General features: G+C 34.7%; 1 protein-coding gene across 10 annotated transcripts in view; it reads left to right on the top strand.

Annotated features, from left to right (window-relative positions):
* Positions 1-26,247, top strand: part of TCF12 (transcription factor 12) — a 326,023-nt gene that overhangs the window by 277,800 nt on the left and 21,976 nt on the right. For 6 of the 10 annotated variants that reach the window (XM_072962350.1, XM_072962348.1, XM_072962349.1 and 3 more), the window contains 8 exons: positions 2,848-2,953; positions 3,987-4,126; positions 4,423-4,567; positions 5,260-5,324; positions 13,179-13,257; positions 19,827-19,900; positions 20,918-20,989; positions 21,749-21,955. In XM_072962350.1, coding sequence (XP_072818451.1) covers positions 2,848-2,953; positions 3,987-4,126; positions 4,423-4,567; positions 5,260-5,324; positions 13,179-13,257; positions 19,827-19,900; positions 20,918-20,989; positions 21,749-21,955 — 888 coding nt within the window. The remainder of the gene's footprint in view (positions 1-2,847; positions 2,954-3,986; positions 4,127-4,422; positions 4,568-5,259; positions 5,325-13,178; positions 13,258-19,826; positions 19,901-20,917; positions 20,990-21,748; positions 21,956-26,247) is intronic. The other 4 variants (XM_072962351.1, XM_072962352.1, XM_031672743.2 and 1 more) reach the window with 1 other exon arrangement.

Raw genomic sequence — 26,247 nt, 5'->3', positions numbered from 1 at the left:
CAAGCTATGGTTAAGATACCAGAAGTAAAGTTTTTTTGGCCTGTGTTAGAAATGCTGTTAAACGGACCTCTTTGAGAGCCATACTTTTTAGAACATTTTTGTTTGATAAAAAGTTTTGAACTTATGTTAGTAAATAAATGACAAACATAATAGTTTAGAGTTTTGACCATTTTCATTTATAAGGTCTATCCTTTAAAAGTTAATTTTTTTTTCAAAGTCTGTTTATAAAGACTAACATTAAAAACAACTTTACCTCTAAAATGAGCCCTGGACTCTCCATATATCTTTGAAATTTTTACATACAAGTAGGCAAGTCTCTTCTACTTTGTGTGGCTTATCTTGCTTTTCTTGCTTTCCATGATAGTCATGATTAACCATCATCTAAGCAGCATATTCTCCTTTATTTGACGGTGATTTGTAAATCAGTGAAGTCCGGTTTATCCCATTCTTTGCTTTAGTACACACTTAATTGCACACAGTTAAAATTTTTTTAAAGTGTAAATTTATCTTCTATGGGATGCAGTGAATTAAATAGGAATAAGGATAAAGAAAGGTATATTGAGAAATTATATATAAATTTAAACTGTGTAGATGTTTTGTGTGAAAAGACAAATCAGGACTGGAGTTTTTCATAATTATCGGTGGAAGGTTTGCATACTGTTTCACCTATAACCTAGATAGAATTAGACAATTTTATATTTCATACTTTCAAATCAGTGATAGTATCCATAGTAAATAAACATTTGTGACAAAAAAGTTGTGTTCTAATGCTGTCTTCTGAATTTTATTCTTTTGTCTTGCTACATCTGTGGAGTTACTATAGTTTCATTGTTTGTGGTTTCAGCCTAGTTTGGGAAAATCTATGTATAAAGGGAACAGAGGACATCTAGCTGAGGCTAAATTTAGATGCTGAAACTTGATTAAAAGAAAAAAGTGCAAAATTCTTTTCCTGAAAACTTTTTCCTGCCTATTTCAAACACGTTTGTGTGTACTCAGTTATTTCATCCTAGCAGTGTCTGTATGTAATCGCACTAAACTAGAAAACTATGTTTAATATGTTTAATGTATAATCCCCAGGTAATTCTTAGGAATACTTCTTGTCCCAAGTTTCTCAGGTATCACCGGTATGTGTTTTTCCCTCTGGGATATAAAAGATAGGAAACTAACCTGAATGCCAATCCATTAAAAAGACACACCTGTGCTAGTAATCGCATGGCTAGCAAGAAGAGTAAAAGTGGCCTTTTCAACCTTTTGTTTACGATGGGCTGTGTGTGTGTATGTATATGAATATATATATTTAGGGTCATGTCAAACAAAAACTGTAAGAAACAGCATTTGAGTACTGAACAGGGACAATATATGGCAGTATAAATGCTCCTATAAGAATGATAGAAAGATGATATTATTAGCTAATACTTAGTGAGTACTTACCATGCTAAACATTTTATATGTATTATCTCATTTGATCTTCCCATCATCGCCCCAATCCAGGTACTGTGAGCACCATCTTACAAATGAGGAAATTGAAACTCAGAAAGTTAGGTAATTTGCCAGAAATCTTTACAGTTAGTCAGTGCCTCAGAGAGAGAATAAATGAATATCAAGTATAGCTTATGTAAATAAAATAATTAATCCTGATGTGTGTTTCCTTAACTTTTTTATTAGTGCATAGAAATGTATGCTGGGATAAAAATAAACTGTGCAAAAGGGTATAAAGCAAATGTCTTCTTTCCCAATTATAAATCTCGAAGTGTAATAGTTATTTCTTGTGTATAATTCCAGAAATTTTCTATGCTTATTCAAAAAAAAAATTGTATACTTTTTTAAACGTGCTCCCAAAATTTTATTGTGCTAGTTACTTTTTTCCACATAAGTGAACACTTTGGATTTTTAATTTCGGGTGAAATTTAATAGATGAACCTTTATCAAACTAAAGATAAACATTTCGTATACTGCTCACAATAGGACTCATTTCCATTCTTCCTGACTCCTGGTTCACTTACTTTTACAGACAGTGCATCACCTTAAGTGTTACTTATTTGTTTTCCTTCTTGGTTTCAGTAGTCATCATGAGAATGGTTTGATCCTGTTTTGATTATTACAGTTATTTGGTCGCCCATTTAGTTTTGCAGAGAAATGACAGTGTTGGCCATTTGTTAGTTCAAAATTTTTAGACTTGGCTTATCTGAAGCAAAGGTTTATCAAGGGAAATTAATACTGCTCTGACAAATTAAATGAGATTTTTCTTAAAGCTGTGCCAGACTTGAAAATTTCCTTGAAATTAAGAAATTAAAACCCTTCAGAATTTGGTGTTAATTTTGCTAACTTACTAAGTTAAGTTTCTGAACAATTGTGTTGTGCCTTTCACAGTTATCTTTTAATAGTAGTAAAGAATAGTAACATTTAATCTAACTCATTCTGATTTTGATAAATCTTGTAACAGTGAAAAGAATTAATTTTGTGAACCCAAGTTTCATTTCATGCTACATTCAAAAGACACTTCTTTCTACCATCATGTTTTAAATCATGAGCCTGTATGGATTTATGTTTTGTAAGCAAAGTCAACATTTGTGACTTTATTCAACCACCTGGTGTAATTGTCACACAAAGGTGCTTTACAAGGACATTTAGGATAGTGTTTTTCTGCAGTAATCAGCTAAAAGCAAACATGTAGATAGTATCCAAGTTCGACATTATTTATGTGGATTTAAGCAGTTTCTTTGAATTTGGGATAGGCCTTTTTAGGTAGTAGCCTTTTTTAGGCCCTTCATGAAATGTAACATGCATTTTAGATAAGTGATTTGATAGTCACTTACATTTTAATTAAATTTCCTGTTTAATTTTAAGGTATATGCACCATCCCCAAATTCAGATGACTTCAACCGTGAATCTCCTAGTTATCCATCTCCCAAGCCACCAACCAGTATGTTTGCTAGCACTTTCTTTATGCAAGGTAAGCACTGCCAAATAGATGTCAAATGCTGGAACAGTTATCTGGTGTATATTAGCTAATACTTTAAAGTTGTGAGGAAAGAGAATATCTATACAGAAGTTCAGACGTTACTTATCTAGATATGTTTGTCTAAAGCAAATTAAAATCTAGTTTTAAAGTTTTCTAGTGTTAATTGTCACTGACTGCAATGTAGTTAGATTATCCAGCAAAGTATTGGAGGGCCCATCTAGTATTGATTAAATTTATAAAAGACTTCAGTTGAGAAAAATGAGTAGAGCTGCTTTTTCTCATTTTGGAATTTAAATGTATAAAAGCTATTAAAGATTTTAGTTTCTTACTTAAATTTTAGGTTCATATCACTCCTAGAATTATCAATGTAAATAATAAGTGAACATCATAGAACAGATTAGATTGTAAGACAGAAAAAGTGTTGCACTTCCTTTAATTCCTGTCTAGCAAATTATGTGTGTTTGACCTTCTGTGGTTTTAGACTGTGGGGGCAATAAATGACTGCATAAACGATGCATTGACTTTGCATTGGTGAATGAAGTCATGGCTAACACGTTTCATTTGAAGACTGACTATAACGTAGTCATTATCAAGTAGTTAGGTTTATTGTAGGAGAAGCTCCTTTATTCCAGTTTAGGAATGTGTCATATAATATACATTGCTTGTTACAGATTAAGAACTTTTTGGTGTATGTATGGGTATACTATTTAACCAAAAATTAAATCTAATCTATCCCCAAACTTGGAATTTTTATTATCCTCCCTGATACAAAGTTAGATCTTGGGAGGATTTTTATAATGACCTACCTAGTACAGTTTGGGTTATTTTTTTCCCCTCTAACGGTAAAAGTGTATCGCTTCTTTTAAAATAGTGACTATACATTTTGGGGGGAAGAAAACTAGACAGCTGACTAGGTTGGAAAGGGGAGGAAAAAATACCTGGAGGATACCCTTTGAATTTTTATAGTATCATCAAAATAAAAAATTTTTGTTAAGAAAATTTTATATTTCTCTTTTTGTCTTAGATGGGACCCACAATTCTTCTGACCTTTGGAGTTCATCAAATGGGATGAGCCAGCCTGGTTTTGGTGGAATTCTGGGGACCTCCACTTCCCACATGTCTCAGTCCAGTAGTTACGGCAGCCTTCATTCACATGACCGCTTGGTAGGCTATAATACACAACTAGGCTGCAGCAGCACTTTGTCCTCGCTTGTGTTTCTTTTTGGATTACACTTACCTTACACTTGGATTGCAAGTGTAAGGTTTGATTCTGCCAAAACTTCTGAAGTATGAAATACTTCTAGGCTTACTTCATGCCTGTTCAAAAAGTAAATGATAATGGTAGTTCAGCTGCTAACTTGTGATGTTCTTTTTAACTTGTTATAGTATTCTCCAGTTGTATGTGCATATTATTCAGAAAATGTATTTAATAGATCATATCCCTTTCCTCCTTTCTCTAGAGTTATCCTCCACACTCAGTTTCACCAACAGACATAAACACAAGTCTTCCGCCAATGTCCAGCTTCCATCGCGCCAGTACCAGCAGTTCACCTTACGTTGCTGCCTCACACACTCCTCCCATCAATGGATCAGATAGCATTCTAGGTGAGCTTTTTTCAGGTTGGCAGAACTGCCTAAAACCGAGTTTAGGAATTTTTAGTGAATCCTGTACTTTTAAATACGTATTTTTTTGTTTTTTCATATTTTTTTCTTCCAGCTTTATTTAGTTATCTAATTGACCTATAGCACTATATAAGTTTAAGGTGTCCAGCATAATGATTTGAGTTACATACATCATGAAATGGTTATCACAATAAGTTTAGTGAATATCCATCATCTCCTATAGATACAAAACTAAAGAAATAGAAAAAAAGAATTTTTCTTTGTGATGAGAACTCTTAGGATTTACTCTCTCAACAGCTTTCACATGTAACATACAGCAGTGTTAATTATGTTTATCATGTTGTATATTATATCCCTAGTACTTATTTGTCTTATAAGTGGAAGTTTGTACCTTTTGACTCAACATATTTTTTTAGTATTGAGTTTAAAAATGAAAGAAAGGAAGAAGAGAAACTTTTCTGATTTTCATTAATGTAGAAACCGGTAAGGAACCTATCCTTACTTTAGCTCACTAGCTACAACACATGCAGAGTATTTGCTTGCTTATTGTGACAGATGTGTGATAACAATAGAGAACACCATTAAAATAATGGCAGAGTGCTTTAAAAAAAAAAAGTAGCATACTTGCCTGCCTGCTAAAATCCTTGATTTGTTTTCCTACTTGAAATACTCAGGAACCAGAGGGAACGCTGCTGGAAGCTCACAGACAGGTGATGCACTTGGAAAAGCTTTGGCATCTGTGAGTATTGATTTTACATATTTTGCTGTATGATTTTTACACTGCTGAATGCAGTGATTAGATTTTGCGGGCAGTATGTGTCATAGTTAAAGGGTGTAGTTATAACAAGATGACTTCATTACTCTTTTAGAGCTAGTCTCGGACTGTATTGATTTCTGCTGCCCTTAATGTAATTCATGAGAACACCTCCTCACCCCATTCCCATAAGAACTATCCTTCTAATTTCTATTTAAATGTCTGTTTTTTGTCTTAATGGAACAGATGTAGAAAGAAGAAGAGAATTAGACATTTTGAAATCTAAGCACAAATTACTGAGATTAATAGTTAAATCTGTTTGTTTTAAGCACACACTTAGTGAGTTGCCCATTAAAGTTGAAATCAAGTGGAATCAAGAAAGGCTACTCAGTCATTCTTCTCATTCAGAATAGGAAGGGCTTTTATAAGGATTTTTTCCTAAGATGGAATTTATTTTATGTGTTTTTTAAAATAAAAAATAATCTCCTGCAGCTGATTCATTCAAGAAATAAGAGATGAGAGCCTTCCCTAAAAAAAAGTTCACTGAAGAACTTGTGCTAAAATGAGTAAAACTAATTTGAAGGAATCCCATAGTATTTTCTTCAGTAGCTAGTTTACATCACATCAGGACATTAATGACTAAGAAGTGATTTGCTTCAATAAAGGTAATGATTGTGTTTTAATATCTGATCCTTAAAACATTAAACTGAAGTTCTTTCTTTTGGAACTCTTGGGAGAGCATTTACCAGTAATCCACAAAGATTCCAAACCTGACTGTTTAAAAGAGGTACTTTTGCTTTGTACTTTGTGAAGTTTCTCCTTAGGCTTTTTCTTTCTTTCCTTTTCCTTCCTGAATGATAGGTCTCTCAGAATTCTCACAGTGTTGTTTTACATTTTCTATGAAGTGCAAATAACTCTGTCAGACACATTTGCTGCTGTTCATGGGGAAAGCAGACCACTTAATATGTGAGTAGTAGGAAGTAACTATTGAGCATTAAAGGAGATAAACTCTTTGTGTATGGTTTCTGTAAATAAATCTTTCTCTATAGCAGTACAAGTTTTTTGAGAAATCAAGGCAAGTCAAGTTTATCTACTACATAGTGGTGCTCCACACAAAATAGAGCTCAGTAAATGTTTGTTGAATTCAGTCTTGCATCATACGACAAAAATGATAATAATAACAAACCCCACAAAAGTATCAGCTATAATTTGAATGCTTGCTAGGTGCTAGGCACTATACTAAGCATTTACATGCTTTGTTTCATTTAATCCTCAAGAAAACTCTGTGAGATTGGCATTATTATTCCCACATTACAGATGAGAAACTAGGTTTAAAAGGTTAAGTAACTTCGGCTCAGAAAGATTAAGTAGCTTGCCCTGGGGATCTCCAAGCTGGGAAGGGTAAAGCCCAGATATATGAGATGAGAACCCTGATCTGACTAGCTTCACTTACTCTGTACTTCCAAAGAGCAATGCTACAGTAACTGTTATTTTATAAGGTGTTGATGAGGGTTAAAGGAAGTTGTCTCACTTTTTCTGGACTTATTCCAGCCTGATGAAAACTACCTACTTAGAAAGAAAATAATTCTGTAATATTAAATATGAGTGCCTCCCAGATATTTGATTGGCTTGCCATAGTCCTGACTTGGAAAGAATCTAGTAGCAGGTACTTCACGTGTAGAAAGACAAATAACATTTGAGCTTTCAATATTAGGCAACTTTTTAAAATACAACCTGCATTTCAAGGGCTTTTTTCTCAAAACTCTTTTATTGTATTTAAGGGAAACAGTAAAGGAACCTTGGAAGATAGGCAGGGAAGAATTTGTGATGTTCTCAGTGGTCCTTCAGGCTCCTTTTCAGTTGCCCTTCAAGTCCTTGACTATTCTCCCATTTTATGACCCACATATTAGCCAAACCAGTTGGCATTTGGAAAAGAAAATCCAAATTCACTGAGTGGAAGCCAGGGGAAAATGTTTAATCTAGTTAGTGGGTGGGCTTTGGTTGTCATGGAAACTCAGCTCTGTCATCCTGTGTTGTTACTAGGCAGGAGCAGCCAGGTCATTCCATAAATCATTTCTGTCATAGCTGACGGTGATGCATTCCATCTGCTCCATCACTGCATGCCATAGTCTGCACACTTCAAATCCCTTCCTTCAATCCATCCCCTGACTCCCTCCCTACCAGACTCCTCCCCCAAACATGTTCTTTCTCCAACTTCCATTACAAACTCATATTCACTTTAGTGCTCTCAGAATGTACTGAAAAGCAAAAACATTACATTGAGAATAGGAAGGATTAGAAGAGATGAGGAGAAGGAATTTGATGAGGATTACATGTGAGAGTCTGACATGCATGTGAGAATTTGATGTCAAGTATTACAGATCTTTGAAAATGGTGACCATGAGTATTTGCGATTTTAATTTCTTTAGAATGTGACGTTTTAAATATAACATCTAGGCTTAGATGGAGAAATGCCATACTGTTGTCATTAGAAGTTATTTCTAGCTCCCAAAATGTCTGATATATATCTTAGAAGGTCTTTTATGTGTGAAACATCAGAGGGTACAACCTTTGTTCTTCAGTTTAAGTATTAAAGAGCACACAGAATACTGTGTGATTAAACATGTAAGGCTAGATAATACATTTGCAAAGGTTCCTTTATTTTAGATTTAAGCCTGAATAATTGTGGTCTTAATCTCAGGGTAGCTAGAAAGAGAATTGTACATGAAAGTATTTACACAAAGTTCCCAAAGCCCTATGGATTATGCATTAGTTTAGATAATAAACTAGGGTAGATAGAAGGAAAGGAAAATCTGGATATTCGTGCCATTTCTGTGTTTCCCTGAACGTTTGCCAGACAATAACCCTTTAAGATTGTGCCCATGGAGAGTTATATAGAGGAAGAAACATCTGGTTTATTTCAGTGCCTAATACCATATCAAAACACTTGGTCTTTAATTTAGAGGAGATCAAACAAGAGGACTGTTTAACTTTGTTGATTATATCAGACTTCTTTGTGATAATTTATGTTTTGATTTCTACCTCAGAGCAAAGGAAAGAGAGAGAGTGTGAGTGTGTGTTGTTTGTGTGTGTGTGTGTGTGTGTGTGTGTGTGTGTTTTAATCTGGGTAGTTAAATGGTCAGTAGCCCCTAACAAAAGAAAAGAAAATTCAGGGAAGTTGATGTTTAAAAGTAATTCATGAAATAAGTTTCTTTGTTCCTTAGACTCAATAACATTAGCATAATAAAGATTAACTGAAATGTGCACTGTAGTGTTTTAAAAATTGGGCTCACAGTTCCAAGGTTGGGCTTGGGAGCTCTCCATTGTCTGAGGCCCTTTTCATTAGCCTCTGGCTTATTGGCACCCTGCTGATTGGAATGGACCATGACTGATAGGAGGAGGAGCCTCATTTGTTGCAGTAAAATGAGGCATATTACCGGTTAAGCCTGGCAGAAGGTATTGGGAGTTATTCATCATTGGTCATTTAACAGTATGGGGACCATGGGCTGCATGCAGAATGAGTTCTTACTTTGTGTTTATGCTCTAGATTCTAAATCACTCCCATCCCCATTTTTTAAGTGACTGACTTTTTTCTTCTCTCTTTTTTTTTATCTTTTAAACATCAATGTAGGAATTCCTTAAGGTCAGAAAGTACAAAAAGTAAAGTATTCCTGATTTAGAATGCTCTTTGTCAAATAAGCCTTCTGTTTAGAATTTCTTAAAAGTAGCACAACAATATCTATAGAATAAGTATAGTTTGTATGTGAGTTGGTAATAGAATAAATATGCAGAGGTGAAGTTTAATGACATGGTCTGTGATCTAAAAGGCTATATACTTTTTTAATGTTGTTGCTCCCCTTCCCACATACACATATTCTTTTTAGGGAAGTAAAAAAGGACAAGAAAAAGTCCTGTAATTTGCCAGGCTATCTGTCAGTTCAGGAAAAGTATTAATAACAATTCTGTCTGTCATCACTTTAATTTAGAGCAAAGTAGAACCAGGAAATGTGAGGAAATGTAAGTGGAGAAAATGGCTTTTATTGTAAAATGGAGAAGCTGCTTTTGAAAAAGTAGAAACTATATGTTGATACACTTTTTAGTACTGCTTCTCCTGTTTTCACAGTGACTTTAAGAAGCTTGTACCTATTTTATATATAACACCAAAGTCTTTTGCTTAGTCATTGCAAGGTAGTGATAAATGACTTTATGGTATAAACTCTTCCTTCTTTGAGATAAAGAAGTCGTCACTAGTTCTTCACATGCTACAGGACTGTTTAACTGTAATGGCAGAGTTATCGGGGGAAAATAATGGTTGATAGTCTGCTTATACCCTCAGAAGTCCTAGCCGTGTGGTATAGGCAGCTTAGCACATCAGCACTAATTGTCAGAAACAGCGGAACCTTTCCATATTGTTGTCAAAGCTTATACCATAAAACTGATCTGTAAATGAATTCATCTTTATAATAAGATCTTTTTCTCCCCTTTGTTATTTCTGTTACTGAAACCCACTACATAAGTACTAAGATAAATGCTGTCATTTACTGAGTCCTGCTTTTTATCAGAAAGTATTGTAGCAAATTTCCAGTGCAGTTTAATCGCTCAAGGTTTGTTTGCTGCTGTTGTTTTTTGTTTGTTTTGTTTTTTAATATTGAGCACCTCCTTGTACAAGACAGTGACAGACAGTGATGCATTCAGTGTTGAATGGTATAAGGTCCCTACCTTCAAAGAGCTTCCAGTCAAGGAGAGAAGATAAGACAGGTATACAGAAACAGAGCATAGTGTAAAGTAAAAGACCAAAGACAAGTACAGGTTATTCTAAGAATATAAGGGAAATGAAAACGAGAGCAAATGGGGAGGTTACGTTTGAGTTGGGCTTGGATGTGGTATAGAATTCCTTCAGGGAGAAGGTAAGAAACAGGCCTTTTAAAGGACAAGTTGTGTTCAGAAAATGAAGAAAATATTTTGTTTGTATATAATGTTTTATGTAGGTTATGAAGTTGAAAGATATTTTTGTGACCAGATTATATAATATATCAAATACCGTTCTTTTTTATATAGTAGGCAACATAAAGCGCTCTCCGGGATTGGACTGTTCAAAACTGGTTGAGGACAGTAGCTCAGGCAGTTATGTATGGGATGAAAGGAACAGGGAGTAACTAAAAATATAAAGACTTAAATAGTCGAGCCACAAGTTCTAGTAAAGGTTTAAAGTAATGTCATGGCATTGAGAATGATGTGTGCCTATTCCAGAAGCATTATAGAGAATTGTGGGCATTGGTGTCTGTGGTGGGAAGGGTGGAGGAGCTGGGGAAAGGAGGGGAGAAAGAGTGGTATTGTTGACCATGAGAAAGAACGGTAGTGCTAACTGGGCTAGAGGAAACAGCAGAGTAGAAATGGGAAGGGGAGGGAGCTTGGGGCTGTGATGCAAAATTTGGGTTTGTGTATACTGAGCTTGAGGTGAAAGAAGGATAGTGCCCAGATGGAAAAGTCCAGCAACCAGTATAAGGTTAGAGATGTCAACTTAAGAATCATTCACAGGAATGTCGTAGTTGATACTTTATAAAGAATGGTATTACCAAGAGAAAAAACACAGGTAAATAGAAAAGACAACTGAGACTAGAGCTCTCGGGAGATCTACATTAAAGGAACTGGAAGAGTAAGAGAGAGAAGGAGCCTAGGTGAATACATCCAAGCATTTAAAAGGAATACTCAGATGGTAACTTCTTGTAAAGTTGGTATCATTCATTCTTTCAACAAGTACATATTTACCAGCACTGTTGTAGAATCTGAGGCTACTGCAGATTTTGTATAATTCAGATTCTGTCTGAATAAGACAAAGTCCTTGCTCTTCTGAGCACATTACTAGGAAAAAGGGTAAAAGAAACAGATAATAAACAAGTGAACAAATTTAGACAATTAGTGATTAATGAAAGGAGTATGAAGAAAGCAAAGCAGGAGGTATGACATAGAGGGAATGTTATTTCCCCAGTACTTTCATGCAATTAATTCTTACAGACAAGGAAATGAAAGTCAGTAAGTTGGTTTATGATCATCAAGCTTTTGCAGGGAAATGAAACTTCTCTCACTCCTCATCCACCCACCATCAGTGTCATCAACCCTCCCTCCCTTACCAGTATTATAATCAAGACATAATCTCATAAAAGTTAGCATCAGTTGTTCATAAAAGTTAAACTTTTTACATCTTAAAAATGAGAAATACTAGTTTATAAAAATAAAGGGATATGTTGAGATACGTTTTTGTTGAAGTTTAGTGACTAATTTACTTAGGGCTGAAATAAATCACTGTATGTATGCAGGCCACTAGAAACCAAAATGTGACCTTTAGCTAATTTTTACATGTGTGAAAGGTAACAGCTTTTAAAAGGTAACAACTTAGCTTTAAGATCAACATTATTGGCCTTATAGCACACTACTTCCCTATTACTGAGTCCACCCATAAAGTCTTTTGAAGTCACCTTGATAGCTGGGCTTTTCTGAAATGGCTTTCTAACTTGAATATACAACTTCTAGACCTGGCTCTTTGAAAAGAGTTGGTGTTTAAAAGGATTTCCAATTGTGATTTAGTAGCATCACACCAATGGGTGTAGTCACCAATTCATTTGTAGTCAAAGGGAAATAGACTTTCTGACTGCTTACAATTTAATTAGTGCTGTCTTCTTTTTTAAAAAACTTGAAAGCTACTAATGTTTGATGATTATGACTTGTGGAATTTTGTTTTACATGAGCCTGTCCCACTGTCTGACTTTCTCAGCGTATGACGCTGTCTTTAAAACCAGTGCTGAGACCCCCCTTATGTGCCATAGTTTGAGCCTCTTTAAATTTATTAGAGCCCTAAGCTTATTCAGAGCAAGATCGTTTCTATTGGATGACACTTTCCACCCACAAGTAGTTTTCTTTTTTAAAATATTTGACCACAGTTTATCCAAATAAGTTGATTTGTCGGGCCTAAGTTAAGTGCTGAGATGTGAAGATGATTTGTGATGCTTGTTAAAAGGAATGGAATTGTCCTAGAGAAGAGCACCCAGAGACCGTTGCTGGTGCGTGGATTAAGGAGACATTTGAAATGTGTGACTGTTAATTAGGTGAACTTGAATGAATGTGTTACTGCTTTTTTTAGCAATATGAAATAAAGTATTACAACAAAACTTTCAGCCAAAATACCAAAATTTATGCATCCAGATATGTTATCCTCTTAGGAGATAAAGTCTGCAAATTATTTAGGAAACACTAAAGAACATTCATAGTTTTCTCACTTCCTTCAAAGATGACAGAATATCCTTTGAGAGTAAGTTCAACTTTTTACAACACTCACACATCATTAGGAACTAGATTAAACTAGAACTTTTTAAAAGAAATGGGATAACTTTGAAATTTATTTTCTTTGACTTTTAAAACTTTTTTAAGGACAGTTCTCTTCAGAAGGTAAGTTAATCGTTTCCTAAGATAATTATTTTTAATGGATAAAACTTTTTTAAATGGTATATTGTAGAAAGATTATCAGACCTGTTTGCTTTATAGTTCTCTTTTTTCTTATAACAATTAGAAATTTAAATTATTTTCAGCAAGAGTAATAAAGAAATACATGCGATCCATTTATTCCTGTCACATTAGAATATATATGATACTTTCTAATCCTTGTTTTAAAACATGCTTTTATAGCCTTTATGTAATGGAATAGCCCTAAAATCAATTAAACAATTTTTCACTCTGAGTCTTAGGAGTGGCTGCTTAGATTATAAAAATAACTCCTTGCAAAAGGATTTATATTTTTGCTATTGTCACACGGTGATATGTGTGTATCTTTTGTCTTCTGGTTAGATTTATTCTCCTGACCACACCAGCAGTAGTTTTCCATCAAATCCATCAACACCAGTTGGATCACCCTCACCTCTCACAGGTAGGCTTTTGTTTTATCCAACTACTTAATTAATATATTTGGGGCTACTTGGAAGTACTTTAAGTTTATTTTTCAATAAAATTTAGTGAAGACTCATGAAAAAAATCTATTTTAAGAAAGCATATAAACAGAGCCCTTGAGTTCATTTTGGAACATATTGAAATATTTGTTAGTTTTGAATTACTTGTTCATATTTCTCTGATTCTTAAAATAATTGGTGATAATTTCTAAGAACAGTTATAACAGGATAAAAAAAAAAAAGACTAGGCACCTGGGATGAAGGTAAAACATAGAGAAGGAGATACATTTAAATTTCTGATAAGAGAACATAGAACATAAAGTAACCTATTTAGAAGTACATGTAACTTCGTTCTTCCTTACTCTGCATTTTCCATGTACCATGTGTAAGACTCAGAAATGAATAACTTTCTGCTAGTTTGTCTTTATTTTTAAGTCCACTAAGTTATTATTTCATGTATATTTTAAATTCCTGGGGATAATGTAGTTTTTTTGCAAAGGAAAAGAATTCTGTGAATGTGGATGAACATTATTAGTAGAGTTAAATAGGTGTTCAGATTTGCATTACTTTTTCCTGTTTTTTTCACATTAGCTTTAACTGGTTCCAGATACTATCCTACTATATAAATTTGTTGAGATACAATTATCATTATTGTCAATAGGAATTTTTAGATTTATTAGGAATAAACAAAATTACAAGAAAATGCCTAGACCTGTTAAGCTATAATTTTAAAACTTGAACTATATTTTTCTGAGTAGTGTTTGGAGAAGAACCATGGTGAAGAAGAAATGTATTAGTTCTAAGGAAAAGACATTAGACAACTGGGTAAAAATTGCCATTTTCCTCCAACAGCTGACCTCAGAAATGTTTCTCTAGTCCTCATCAAGCCTCCAGTTAAATCCCTGTGGCGTTGCTGTTGTTGCTGTTAAGCCTTTTTGCATTATTCAGGGTTTCTGAAAATCGGGGCTCTGGTGTATCAGGGCCCTAGCTGTCACCTGTGCTTTGTGATTTAGTCTTGTGACTCTGCTAAGAAGCATTCCAGTGGGGAGATGATGAACTGCTGGCAGCTGCTTTCAGCTCTTAGTGGGTTCTGCCTCTTTCTCAGACACCGTGGCTTCAGCTGTCTAGTAAAAGTTGAACAGCTGTTCCCCACATAGACAGGACTATGAAAGACCCATTGACTTAAAGTTGTTGTTTAACAGAGGGCTGAAATTACAGGAAGAATGATGTAACTTTAACCCTACTCGCTTTCTGGCACAGTTTTACTGACATTATCAGGGTTATTTTTGCTATTGCCTGCTTCACTTTCTCCTCTGAGGTAGCTGTGGGCCCTCCCTGCGTGTTGCCACTGCTGCTTCTCCTCTGCCCAGTACGATAGCCATGAAAGTGTCCTTTGGTTTTCAGTAACACTGGTTGAGAAGTCATACCCAAAGGAAAATACTTTCATACATTCCTGCTAAAACGGGAAACAAAAGACTGATTTTATGCAGGTGCATCTGACTCCCATCTCCTATATCTCTTGTTTTCTCCTTATTACCACACCCCCCCCCAAGTTGGCAGAACATATATGGAAGGAGAGGAAGAAAATAGAAAAGCACTATGTGATAAAGTATTCACAGTTGAAGGAAAAATGAAAAGAAACAGTAAACCAGGGCTCCTATATAATATGTGGGAATTATTTTGTACCTTATGTGGCAGTGGTCTTTTGTCTAGAGTGAAAAATCCTGCCCACTGTGTGCTCTTTACACTGTCCTATTCCTTCCTCCTGAGCAGCAGCCAGACTCAGTGTGGGCCTTGTAAGGACAGTTACACAGGTGCAGGGCCACAGAGGGCAGCTTCTGAGGCAGTCGTCATTATTGTCATCCTGCTCGTTTTCCTTGGGAACTTTTCAGATCAAAACCATACATTTTTACCTAGAGAATGCTTCTGAGGACGCTTCTGAGGTGATGCTGTTATATCAGTTAGGATACTTTAGGCTTAAAGGAAGAGAAGAGTTTGTCTCGACTGGCTTAAATAATAAGGGCATTTTGGTTGTCTTGTATGAAGCCCACAGCCAGGCAGTCAGGGCTCATGCTCTACTTCTTTGCGTTTCTTTCTCAGGATGGTGGCGAGGTAGCAGTTCAGAATACCACATCTGGACATAACCATGTCTAATATAAGTAAAAAAGACAATCTTTTCCTTGTCTCTTAAAAATCTTTTCTCAGAAGCCTCTTCAACATGTTTTTCCCTCATGACTCATTGGCCAGTGTTGGGGCTTAACACAATTGCTCACAACAGAAATGGGGCCACAATGTTGGTCTTAGTTGTTAGGATTTATCCCAGGAGCTAAGAATAAAATTACTCCTTCCTGGTTCACAGTAGGAAATGATAGACACCCCCTGCCTTCTGAACAAAATCTGGACTCTTGTAGCAAGATAGAAGAGAAGAATGGCTTTGTCTAATACAGTTGTCACTTGAGAAAAGACACAAATATTTGAATTAAGAGAGTGTTTTTACTAAGGGAACTTAGAAAGTAGACAACAAAACCATTTTTTGCCTTTCTTTACCTCCCTCTGAATTATCAATGAATAAAAGTTTAATAATTTGTAGTACTCAGTACTATACAATCTACACAACATCCACAATAAAAATAAAGAGGGAATGGGGGAAAAAGAGAGAGAAGAAAGGATTCCTTCAGTTGGGCTCATTTAACCAATGAGATACTTATTTTTATCATCTTTCAGTGCCTGATGTTAAAGCAGTTACCTGAGTTCAACAGGTTTTCAGTTTAGTTGAGAAAATAAAAGAAACACATAAAAATGGAACTGTCAGAATTCACTCTGAACTGCAGTTCTCTGGACATACTGCATGAAGAGAGTAGGATTTTAAAAGGAGAAAAAAGCTTTCTAAGTATAAAAGGAAGCACGTAAGAAAGTGCATGACCTGTTCGTCCAGAGTCATTAAGTTGACTGCTCATGAAGTCTTCACACGTGTAAACGTGAAGCACTGAAACAGAAAGGTTGGCTGGGGCTATCAGATTGTGGAAAGCAAAGCATTCAGTGCTCCATGAAGGATTATTCAGCCTTTCCCAAGCCTGGAGGATCTCATGAAAGCTTGAGCTTAGGGTGAGATTACAAAGGGAAACAACTAACAAAATAAGAAATTGTGTGGTAAATGGTCCTAAGAATTTCTCTCAGCCACACAAAATGGTGTTATCTGTTTTCTAAATTTATTAACCAGTTTTATTAAGTGATATATTACTAAATCCCACTCAGAGTGAGAGCAGAGCAAAAACACTGGATGAATTTTAGATTTAATGATCAAAGAAAGCCTTTCCAGATTTTCTAGCCAAATAATTCTGTTCTCTTATCTTAATCAGCGTGCTTGTTTTCTGGAATGGTCAATAAATTTTATTATCAAGTAGGCTTATTATAATCCTTCTTGAATAAGAACTAGCTTTTTGGAGTGGTCACTAAGAAGCCCAGGGCAACTACAAAAATTATTAACTACATAAACACTTGAAAGCTTGTCCTATTTGAATAAAACAAAGTATAAGCCCCAAACCTCTACATATGTTTACCACCAGACAGCAGATGACGGGGAAGGAAGGGGGGAAATACCCTATTCTGTAGGAAACCTCGGAGGATTTTAACCTTTGCACTTTTGTTTTTCCGTATTTGATATATCCATATAATGCTACGGTTGGTGATTACAAGCTACAGATAAACTGCCAGTATGATTCTAAATTAATCTATATTTTATTCATGCACTAGTTTTATGAAAAGATGACAATGCAGGGCTGTGTAGCGCCAGAGGCATTCTGTAGCATTATGATCTCTGTCTAGAATTTGAATTCCATTCGCAACCCCAAAGTTCTCATCCATAGGTAATAAGCTGTCAGTGGGCCAGCGGGCCAGAATTACAGAAGTCTATGTATCTTTTTTTTTCATTGATTACATAATAGATCTACCATCAGGAAGAGGTAATAATGTTTCATAGTCAAAAAGACCGTTAGGCTCACGAAGTGAGTGCTTTCATACCTTTTACCTCATTGGCCTTGTAAAGGCAGATTAAAAACAAAAACAAAAAACTATGTGTGCGTACTTTATAGTCAGGACTATAAGTTAATTGATAGTACAGATCGACTAGAATGTGGGTCCGCTGATTCCTATTGTCCACTAAACTTCCATGCCAGCTATACAGTTGACTTCTACAGATCTAATAACTCTATCTTACTATTCAGCCATCCCCTCTGAGACCAGTAGCATGGATTTTTGAAATGACTAAATGGGGTTTAAGGAGCTCTGTCCATGAAATGTAACTTGACATTTGAAGTTCAAACAGTTATCAGTGATTTAACCATGTTAGTATTCTATTGTAACCAAGTACATCACAGTGGAGCAGCCCAATCCAGCAAAAACAGGCTTAAGTATGTGTATGTTTTTCCAGTTTAATGAATTACATTTTGGAGGAAGACCTTAGTATAGTTACTTCATATCATTATCAAAAAATAATGAATATAGGTGATTTCTTAGCTGAGTAACTCTTTGCACACATCTCATTCCTCAACACCAAGCTAGTGAAAAACCACAAAAATTGCTTGTTTTGCAAAGCAGTTGTGTTCTAACAATTCTGAGGTGTTTAAACATGAAAGTTATTTTAATGTAATAATCCATACAAGTGAAATAACATGATGATCAGGCTCCTATCACAGGCTGATCACCCAAGGATGTTAGAGCAAATGGGGCAAAATGATTGAAAATAAAATATTCTACACGTTAAAGGATACTCTTTAAAATAAGTTACAGTCTTTTTCAAAATAGATTATGATTAACCTCTTACACACATAAAACTTCACAGTTCTGCATGAATTCATGGAAGGCACTAATGCTGAAATCAGTTGTAAAGTGCTAGCTGAGTTGTTTTTATATGAATTCATGTAGTCAGTTACTGGGTTTTTCAGGTTGCTAAATTCTACTTGACAGTTATAAAATTAGCCCACAATATTCTGTTTCAATGAGTAATTTTAAATTGTCCATAGTTTGTGTAATAAAAGTATGATTGTATTTTTATGTCTAGCAGGAAGTCTTTAATAGTCCTCAAAATAATTTGTAACACGCTTACAAGTAAAAAAATTGTTAGCTGATGAAGTGTACATATATGTGTATTTTTTTCTTACAATTTTAGTATTTAAAATTTTGTGTATAATAACAACAGGATGTATATAATTAATTGTGAAATATAACCAGGTTATTAGGAATCTATATATCCAACTTTTAACTTGTAAAATGTGTATGATTAATAGGAATACAATTAGTAACTTATTCAGCCAAAGTGAACTGTAACAGTTTCAATACACCTTAAGTTGTTAGCTTCCTAAATGTGGCAAATTAACCTACAACTACAAGCTCAGGTGGAACAGTTTAAAACTTAATTTTGGGATAAACAAGACAAATTAAGTAAACCTTCAACTTGTCCAACTTCAGATTTCTAATATAATTCATATTGTCACTGAAACTTTTGTTAAGAACAATACTATATGTTTAATTGAATGGTCTTCATTATTTTCTGTACATAACTTATTTTCATATTCGTTGTCATGAAATAGGAAAGATTTTCGATCAGTTGTTTTCTTTTTCTTTTTAAAGCTGTTGTGGCAAGATCATTAAAATATGCCCCAGTACGTGAATGAATTTCTCCTTTTATTTCTTTCTTTTTTTTTTTTCTTTTTAATTCTTTCTACTCTGAACTTGTATCCTTTTTCTGTCATTTTTTATGTTGCTTCTTTTCTAAAGTTGAAGAGTAAACAGCATATAACAAAATTTTCATGATGATACTTTCCAAATTATATAATGTGCTTTGATGTAAATTATATTAGGAAAATTTTTAGCAGATAATCCTAAATGTATTTGCAGTCTTTTGAAATTGGTGCGTTTGTGCATTACTAAAGGCAGAAGTTAATATGACCCTTTAGAAAGCAGCTCTGGCCTTACAAATTAAGGATCATGAGTATGTTCATACCTTTTAATTTAGAAGTGCTGTTTATTCTCAGACATGTTCCCCAAAAGAAAAAACACAATAATATTTACCATTAATAATATAGTGATATTCAGTTACTATTCAGAATAGCCAAATAAAAGTAAAATGTCCAGCAGTGAGGTAATGGTGGTTAAGCAAATTATGATGTAGAAAGTCAGGTGAATATTAATGTAGTCATTAATAGCATCATCTAAAGACTATGAAAAACCATGGAGGAGGAACAGAATTTTAAATTATGTATTTTTAAATACATTTTCTCAAGATACGTGTACATCTGGACAAAATGTGAAGAGTATGCAAACATAAGAGTATATTTTTTTCTCATCTCCCTACACTGTTGTACTAATAAGAGAAAGGATTTTCTTTAATGTGTTGATATTATAAGTAACCAATACTATGCTAAAGGCCGAACAGAAATTTTTGCATAAATTTATGTACAGTTACAGTGTATCTTTACCTTTCCTTCAGAGCATTGTCAAGATCACTAAGTTGACCAAAATGTGTGGGTGCTTTTGGGTTTTGTTTTAACAGGTACCAGTCAGTGGCCCAGACCTGGAGGGCAAGCTCCTTCATCCCCAAGCTACGAAAACTCACTCCACTCCCTGGTAAGAGCCTCTGAGAAGCATACAAGGTCACTTTTATCTAATAGTGTGGAGTTCTTTTTTTTTCTTTTTTTTTTTTTTCCTTCAGTAAATCTTGAGTAATGATGAAAAACAGTAGGATAGCATTACACATGAATTCTTTGCTAACAAATGGCCTGATTTAGTTGAACAATATAAGACACATTGGGTGTGCCTTTTACCATCTGTTCTTTGGGGCATCAGGCTTTCTGGTCTCAGGACAGCTGGTGTTAAAATAGCATAATGGGATTTTTGTTTCTTTGACAAATCTAAGGCTTAATTTAGCTATACTTTTAAGTTTATGTATAAAGGAAACTTTAAAAAAAAAAAAACAGAGCAAGTAAAAAAAAATTAGTCCGGCAGTGCAGAATGGTGGTGTTTCATGCTTTCCCGTATGATGATACTATGTATAGTTTATTACATTTCTATAAAATGTTTTAAATGTACATCAGTTATTTTTGTCATGAAGAGTGTTTCCCATGTTTTCTTTTTGAAAGAGAATGTATGGTATATGTACAAGCAAATATGTTATTAAACAAAAAGGCAGTAGAATAAAAGAGCCTTTCTAGGTATCAAGAATTTTTGTGGTAGGATGTTAACTACCATTGCCTTTCTGTGCTTACCACAGAATTACAAAGCATTATGAAAACAAAATAAGGATGACTTGATGGAATGCTAAGTCATGCTGTCATTCCATAACTCCAGGTTGCAAATAGAGAAGTTCTTTTTCTGTGACTAACAGAACATTTTAAATTAAGGGGAAGTTTTCTTCTCACATATTTTACAAGCAAATAAAAGCAATGTGTGCTATTTGGATGCTAACCTTATAACTTCGCTGTTAAATCCCAGTCCTCTCATACCTTAATACAAGTAGATCTTGCAGATCTCCCGCGTTAACTTTACTAACATGTTATGCTGACGTGCACAGCAGCTATTTCCTCATCTCTTTTGGAGTTAATCTTAACCTGTGCTTTGCCTCCTGTTCTGTCTTGACTTTGCCAGAAAAATCGAGTTGAGCAGCAACTTCACGAGCATTTGCAAGATGCGATGTCCTTCTTAAAGGATGTCTGTGAGGTACTATTTCTTTTAGATGGTGCCTTTTTTGTGTTTCAATTAATTATACTTCCTATTATCCATTTAAAATCTTCAAGCCTGTACAAATTCCAGTCTTTTAAAATCAAACAGTGACTATTTTTGTTTTTGTAACAGTATGTAAGAATAGGCTTTTGTTCTCTTATGTTGTTGAGAATGATTCTCTTTAAAAGAGCTCTACTGGCATGTGCTTTTGATTTTTTTATAATCTAATATGTTTGTGTATGGGGCATGTGTGTATCCACAGACAGACACTATCACTTCCTCAGTTTTGTGAAAGAGCACATTTGAATATGGTCACCATTTCAGATAGGTATTAAATATTCACTTAAAACAAAGTTACAACTTATCTTTGTTGGATTTGAGGACCCTTCCCCAAACTGCCCTCATTTCAAAGATCAGTGTTAAAGTACAGGTTGTCTTTTGATCAACTATAATTGAGTATCAGGCACAGTAGAGTAGCCTTCAGCTTTTACAGAAGCTAAAAGAAATAACCTCATGCTAGATTCATAAATTGATTTTACGAAGCAGTGATTTGCTTCTGAAGCTTTGTTAGTTTAGCATAGTCTAGCAATATCCTTTCCTTGGTTGTTGACTTGTACTGCGGGTAGTTGCTTTTGAGCTACTTGATACTGCGTTTCACTTGCTGTCTTCTGTATATCCCAAAGTAGGAAACATAGCAATTTAATGAACTTAACAGATAACAGCAGTAACCTCCATATCTTGTTTCAATCCCTACAGCAATCTCGAATGGAAGATCGTTTGGATAGGCTGGATGATGCTATCCATGTGCTGCGGAACCATGCCGTGGGACCTTCCACCAGTTTGCCTGCTGGTCACAGTGATATACACAGTTTATTGGGACCATCCCATAATGCACCAATTGGAAGCCTCAATTCAAACTATGGTGGATCAAGCCTTGTTACAAGCAGTCGATCTGCTTCAATGGTAAAATAGTGCTCATCCTTTTTGTAATAACCCCTAAAGCCTATTATCCTAAATGTTTTTCATTAAATTTTGGGGGGAAAGGGTCCTTCTTTTTGAAAGGAAAGTAGAGTGGGTTTTAAGAATTTCTTTTACTGTCTTAGGCAGGGTTGTTTGCTAAGCATTGGTCCTTAAAATCCTGCTATGATTGTGTGCAAAATGCAGCAACTTTCTACAGAAATCATTTTAGCTTAAACTGGGATTTTTTTCCAGATGAGTAATAATTGGCAGAACAGTTTTTGCCTTGAAATAGTGAGTAGAAAGTCTGAAGAGCAAAAGCAATAAAGCAGGACTGAATTTCAAGGGTTCTCGTTTAGGAAAGCTGTTTATTGTAATTTGGAACCAGCATTCCATAATAGAAGGAATGTAGTATTTTTTGCACAGGTCCAAATTTAAGCTTTATTCCTAAATTAAGAAAAAATGTGGGGTGCTTTTGAGAATGGCTGTAATTGAAGTGACAATGAAAGGAAACAGTTTTAGATTAATCCCTGAAGAGAATAAAATAATTCAATCCATCTTTTTAAAAACATGATAATTCTTTAAAGGGGAAGAAAGTAAAATTCTACAGTCATGCACATCAAAAATTCTATGTTGAATGTCTTACATTATTTTTTATCCAAATTATGTTTAAAAGGAATGAAGCTCTTTTTGAACCTGCTGTTTAACTGAAACCATGTGTTTGCATGTTTATGGCATGGTTTTTAAGATGCATTCCATGCTGTGACATATTCTCCTATGAAACAGATTTCTAGCTGTAAGCCATGTGATCAAGGCTAAAACTCACCTATCATCGAAATAATTAGGTGCCCCAAATGCTGGAGTCTTGTATTCTGTAAAATAGGATTGGTTCCAGATTTTCGCATTCACATGTCAGATAGTCATTTATATTCATTCTGGAGCTGCTGAAGTAAACATCAAACAAGGCTGCCTGGTATCTGAGAACAGTGTTTTCAGCAACATCAGTGACTTTAGATGCCTGCATATTTTAGCAACCAGTTTTTTGTTTTTGTTTTTTAATATCAAAAAAATCTTAAAATTCCAGCTCCTTTTAAATTAGCTTTTGTGGCTATTGATATGCTAATGTGAAAATTGTAAATTATTAAATTCATAGAAATGTAAGGAAGTATTATTACTATTAGTGGTGTAATAAAATAATTTTAATAGTATAAGATAGTGTTTGTTGCAAATATAAATTCAGAATAGCAAATTATTATTTTGCTGAAATGCTATTTATCTTTACTTAGAAGAATGACTTGAAAATCAATATATTTGAATCCTGTTTGTCTAAACTACAACATTTCTAATTAGTCTTCACCTCTTAATCATTTTTTAATTCTTTACTGTTAATTGTTCATTCCTCCTATTCCAGTTTATCTGCTACAACATTTGATATATCTCTGGCTCCTCCCAACTAAATGTAAAATTCATATGAAATGGAACTTCGTCTTTAGGAGCTTGTTTTTACCAACTTTGGTTATGAGTTAGAAAAGAGGTTTTTCAAAATCCAGTCCTCCAAAACCATGTTGAAACTTAGTGCATTTTTAAAGGACTTATAGAGGGAAAAATTGTTTCTTTAGATAGTGCCCTGAAGTTTTAAATTAAGAAAGTAGCTTCCATTATATCCTCTAGGAATATGCTGCCCACTTCAGAGTTGCCAGTGATATTCTTTAAAAAGGAAAAAAATTCAAAATAATCTGGAAAAAAGTATTCTGAGACAGGAGTCTGGCTTAGTCTGAGCAGCAGCATCAATGCCGCAGCAACTAGGCCCAAGCTGTTGCTCAGTGTGTCTGTCAAGGTCTTCCTTCAGTTTTTATAATCTTGTTAGAGGACACAGAGCTGGTGAAAGTCTGCGGGACTTCATCCGCTCTATCCACCCCATCCAGATGCAATCACTGGTGGAGATAGAGATGCAGATGTTCAGCCAGGCTTACCCTCAAAACTTAGTAATTGACAAAATCCAACACTGTCAGGTGAGTCAGTATTCAACTCCCATTGTTCTGAAATGAACCTTTTAGCTGTGAGTACTAGATCTCAGTCTCAGCAAAAAGATCAAAGGATGGAATGAAGTGAAGATTACAGTCAGCCAATGACTATCTCAGCTGAGTCTTAGGCATATTGTTGAGGAAGACTCTTCTCCTGGTGACTGTTACTCATATCTGAGGACTTCCATCAGTGCTGCCAGGAGCCTTGCTTACATGCTCAGTGCCCACCTGTGAAGAATCAGCTCTTTTCATATTCTTGGAGGGTGTGTGATTTGGGGGACATATTGTAACTATTACCAGCCATCTTCAAGAGTTAATCTGCTTTTATTATCCCCTCTCAGTCCCATGTATTCTACTGATCATGACTAAAAAATGGCGCAATTTTACATTCTGGAATCACTTTTTGTGTGTGTGTGTGTTGTTTAGCTTTCTGGTAGTTCATATACTTTTCATCTATATTAACATAAATTAGTATTTTTTTAGGCTCCTAAAAATGGAGGTTACATGGCCAAAATTACAAAGTAACTATAGAAATAACAGTTTATCAGCAATTCTGTATCACCATGTAGAATTTGGGAGGTCACTTTCTTTCAAAACTATTTAATTTTTATCATTCCATTTATTTTTCTGCAGAGAGTAGAACTATTCTTCTAAACATAAATACCATTTCAGGAACTCCACAGAACATTTAAATAAAATTTTTGATATAATGGACTTTTGATCATGGGCATCTACTGGCAGTCACTGTCCTAATTGCAGATTTTAAATATGATATTGCTTTCTCTCTTAGCATTTGGAAGAAAAGAACCAGCATACTTTTTCTGTTAATGACCAGATCGTAAATATCTTCAGCTTTGCAAGCTGTGATCTCTGTCACAGCTAAACTCTGACATTGTAACATGAAAACAGCCATACACATTATGAAAACAAATGAGTGTGATTGTGTTTTAATAAAATTTTATTTACAAAAAGGGCCTCCTTTATTAGTTTAAAAAAAAAAAAGGTAGGGGCCAGTTTTGGACCACAGGCATACTTTACCAATCCCCGATTTAGAATATAAATTGGCTTCCCTGTGCAGGAACTAAGGGTTAGCAAGTTCTTTTCTTTTTCTTGGACCCTCTAACTTTTTGCTTATTTTGTTTTAATGAGTAGTTAGAAAGTTTTGTTGAAGTAGTTGGAATATTTGAGGTGAGCCAGAATGCGCTGGGAGTGGAAGAAGAGTTGATGGCAAGATAAAAGTAACATGGACAGCTCAGCTCCCAGCCTTCAGCGCTATCAATATTACTTATGGTGTGAAGTCCACTTGGGCAGGTTAACCAAAGTGGTGTCGTTGATCGAGGAAATAACAGCTTTGTTGCTGAGAACCCTTGTTTACATTGTTTTTAGTTGCAACAAAATTATGCCAGTAAGCTCATCTACAGCTGATAGTATTGATTTGTAGATGAAATAGTTATGGTTTTAGTTGTCCAAGGAAAAGATTTTTATATTTCGCACAAACATGATAAGATTACTACCTGCCAAAAAATATGTTAGTAGGAATCAAAATCAAAAGACTTACAACTCTGAATATTGTTTCTTTTATCTGAACAGACTTGACTTGCACCAAAGTTTAGGATTGAGATTTCAACCAAAGAAAGCTTTTAACATATTTTAGCTATCTAATATACACAAAAATTAAATTTCTTAAAGATTATTATATCAGAAAAAGAAACTAGGAAATGGGTAATTCCTACTCCTTTTTATGTAATTAGTGTAACCAGGCTGCCATAGTTTTAACATTTGCTTTTACTTTTGAATGGGGTTGATATTTTTATTTCCTTTATTTCCTACTCTCAACGTTTTTGATGGTTTCTCCATATTTTCTTAATACAAATATAAAACTTAAGACTTTGTCAGGCACTGTTAGGATGTGATTGATGTAACATTTAGATTTTAAAACACAAAATCAGGGGTGAACTATTGAAGTGTCAGCATGGGACTATGTTTAGTGTAAGAATAAATTCTTGAAATAAACGGTTGATAGGAAAAAATAACTGGTATTAAGTGGAAAACTGAAAAGGTATGAGACTCATGAATTTCATTTGGGCATTGCAAAGAGGTTTTAGCAATATTAAGTTATTGTATGAAACATCTGTTTATGGCTGTAGTATCTAAAATACCGCGGCCAGATGAGATAACTGTGTAATAGCCCTTTTATCTTTACACAGAGTACTCAGTTATTGTTCAGACAGTGATTTCAACTTCAAACCAAACTAGATAGAAGCCTTTGTATTA

The sequence above is a fragment of the Vicugna pacos genome, chromosome 6 (assembly GCF_048564905.1).
Source record: "Vicugna pacos chromosome 6, VicPac4, whole genome shotgun sequence".
NCBI lineage: Eukaryota > Metazoa > Chordata > Mammalia > Artiodactyla > Camelidae > Vicugna > Vicugna pacos.
This window is presented reverse-complemented; position numbering and strand designations above follow the sequence as displayed.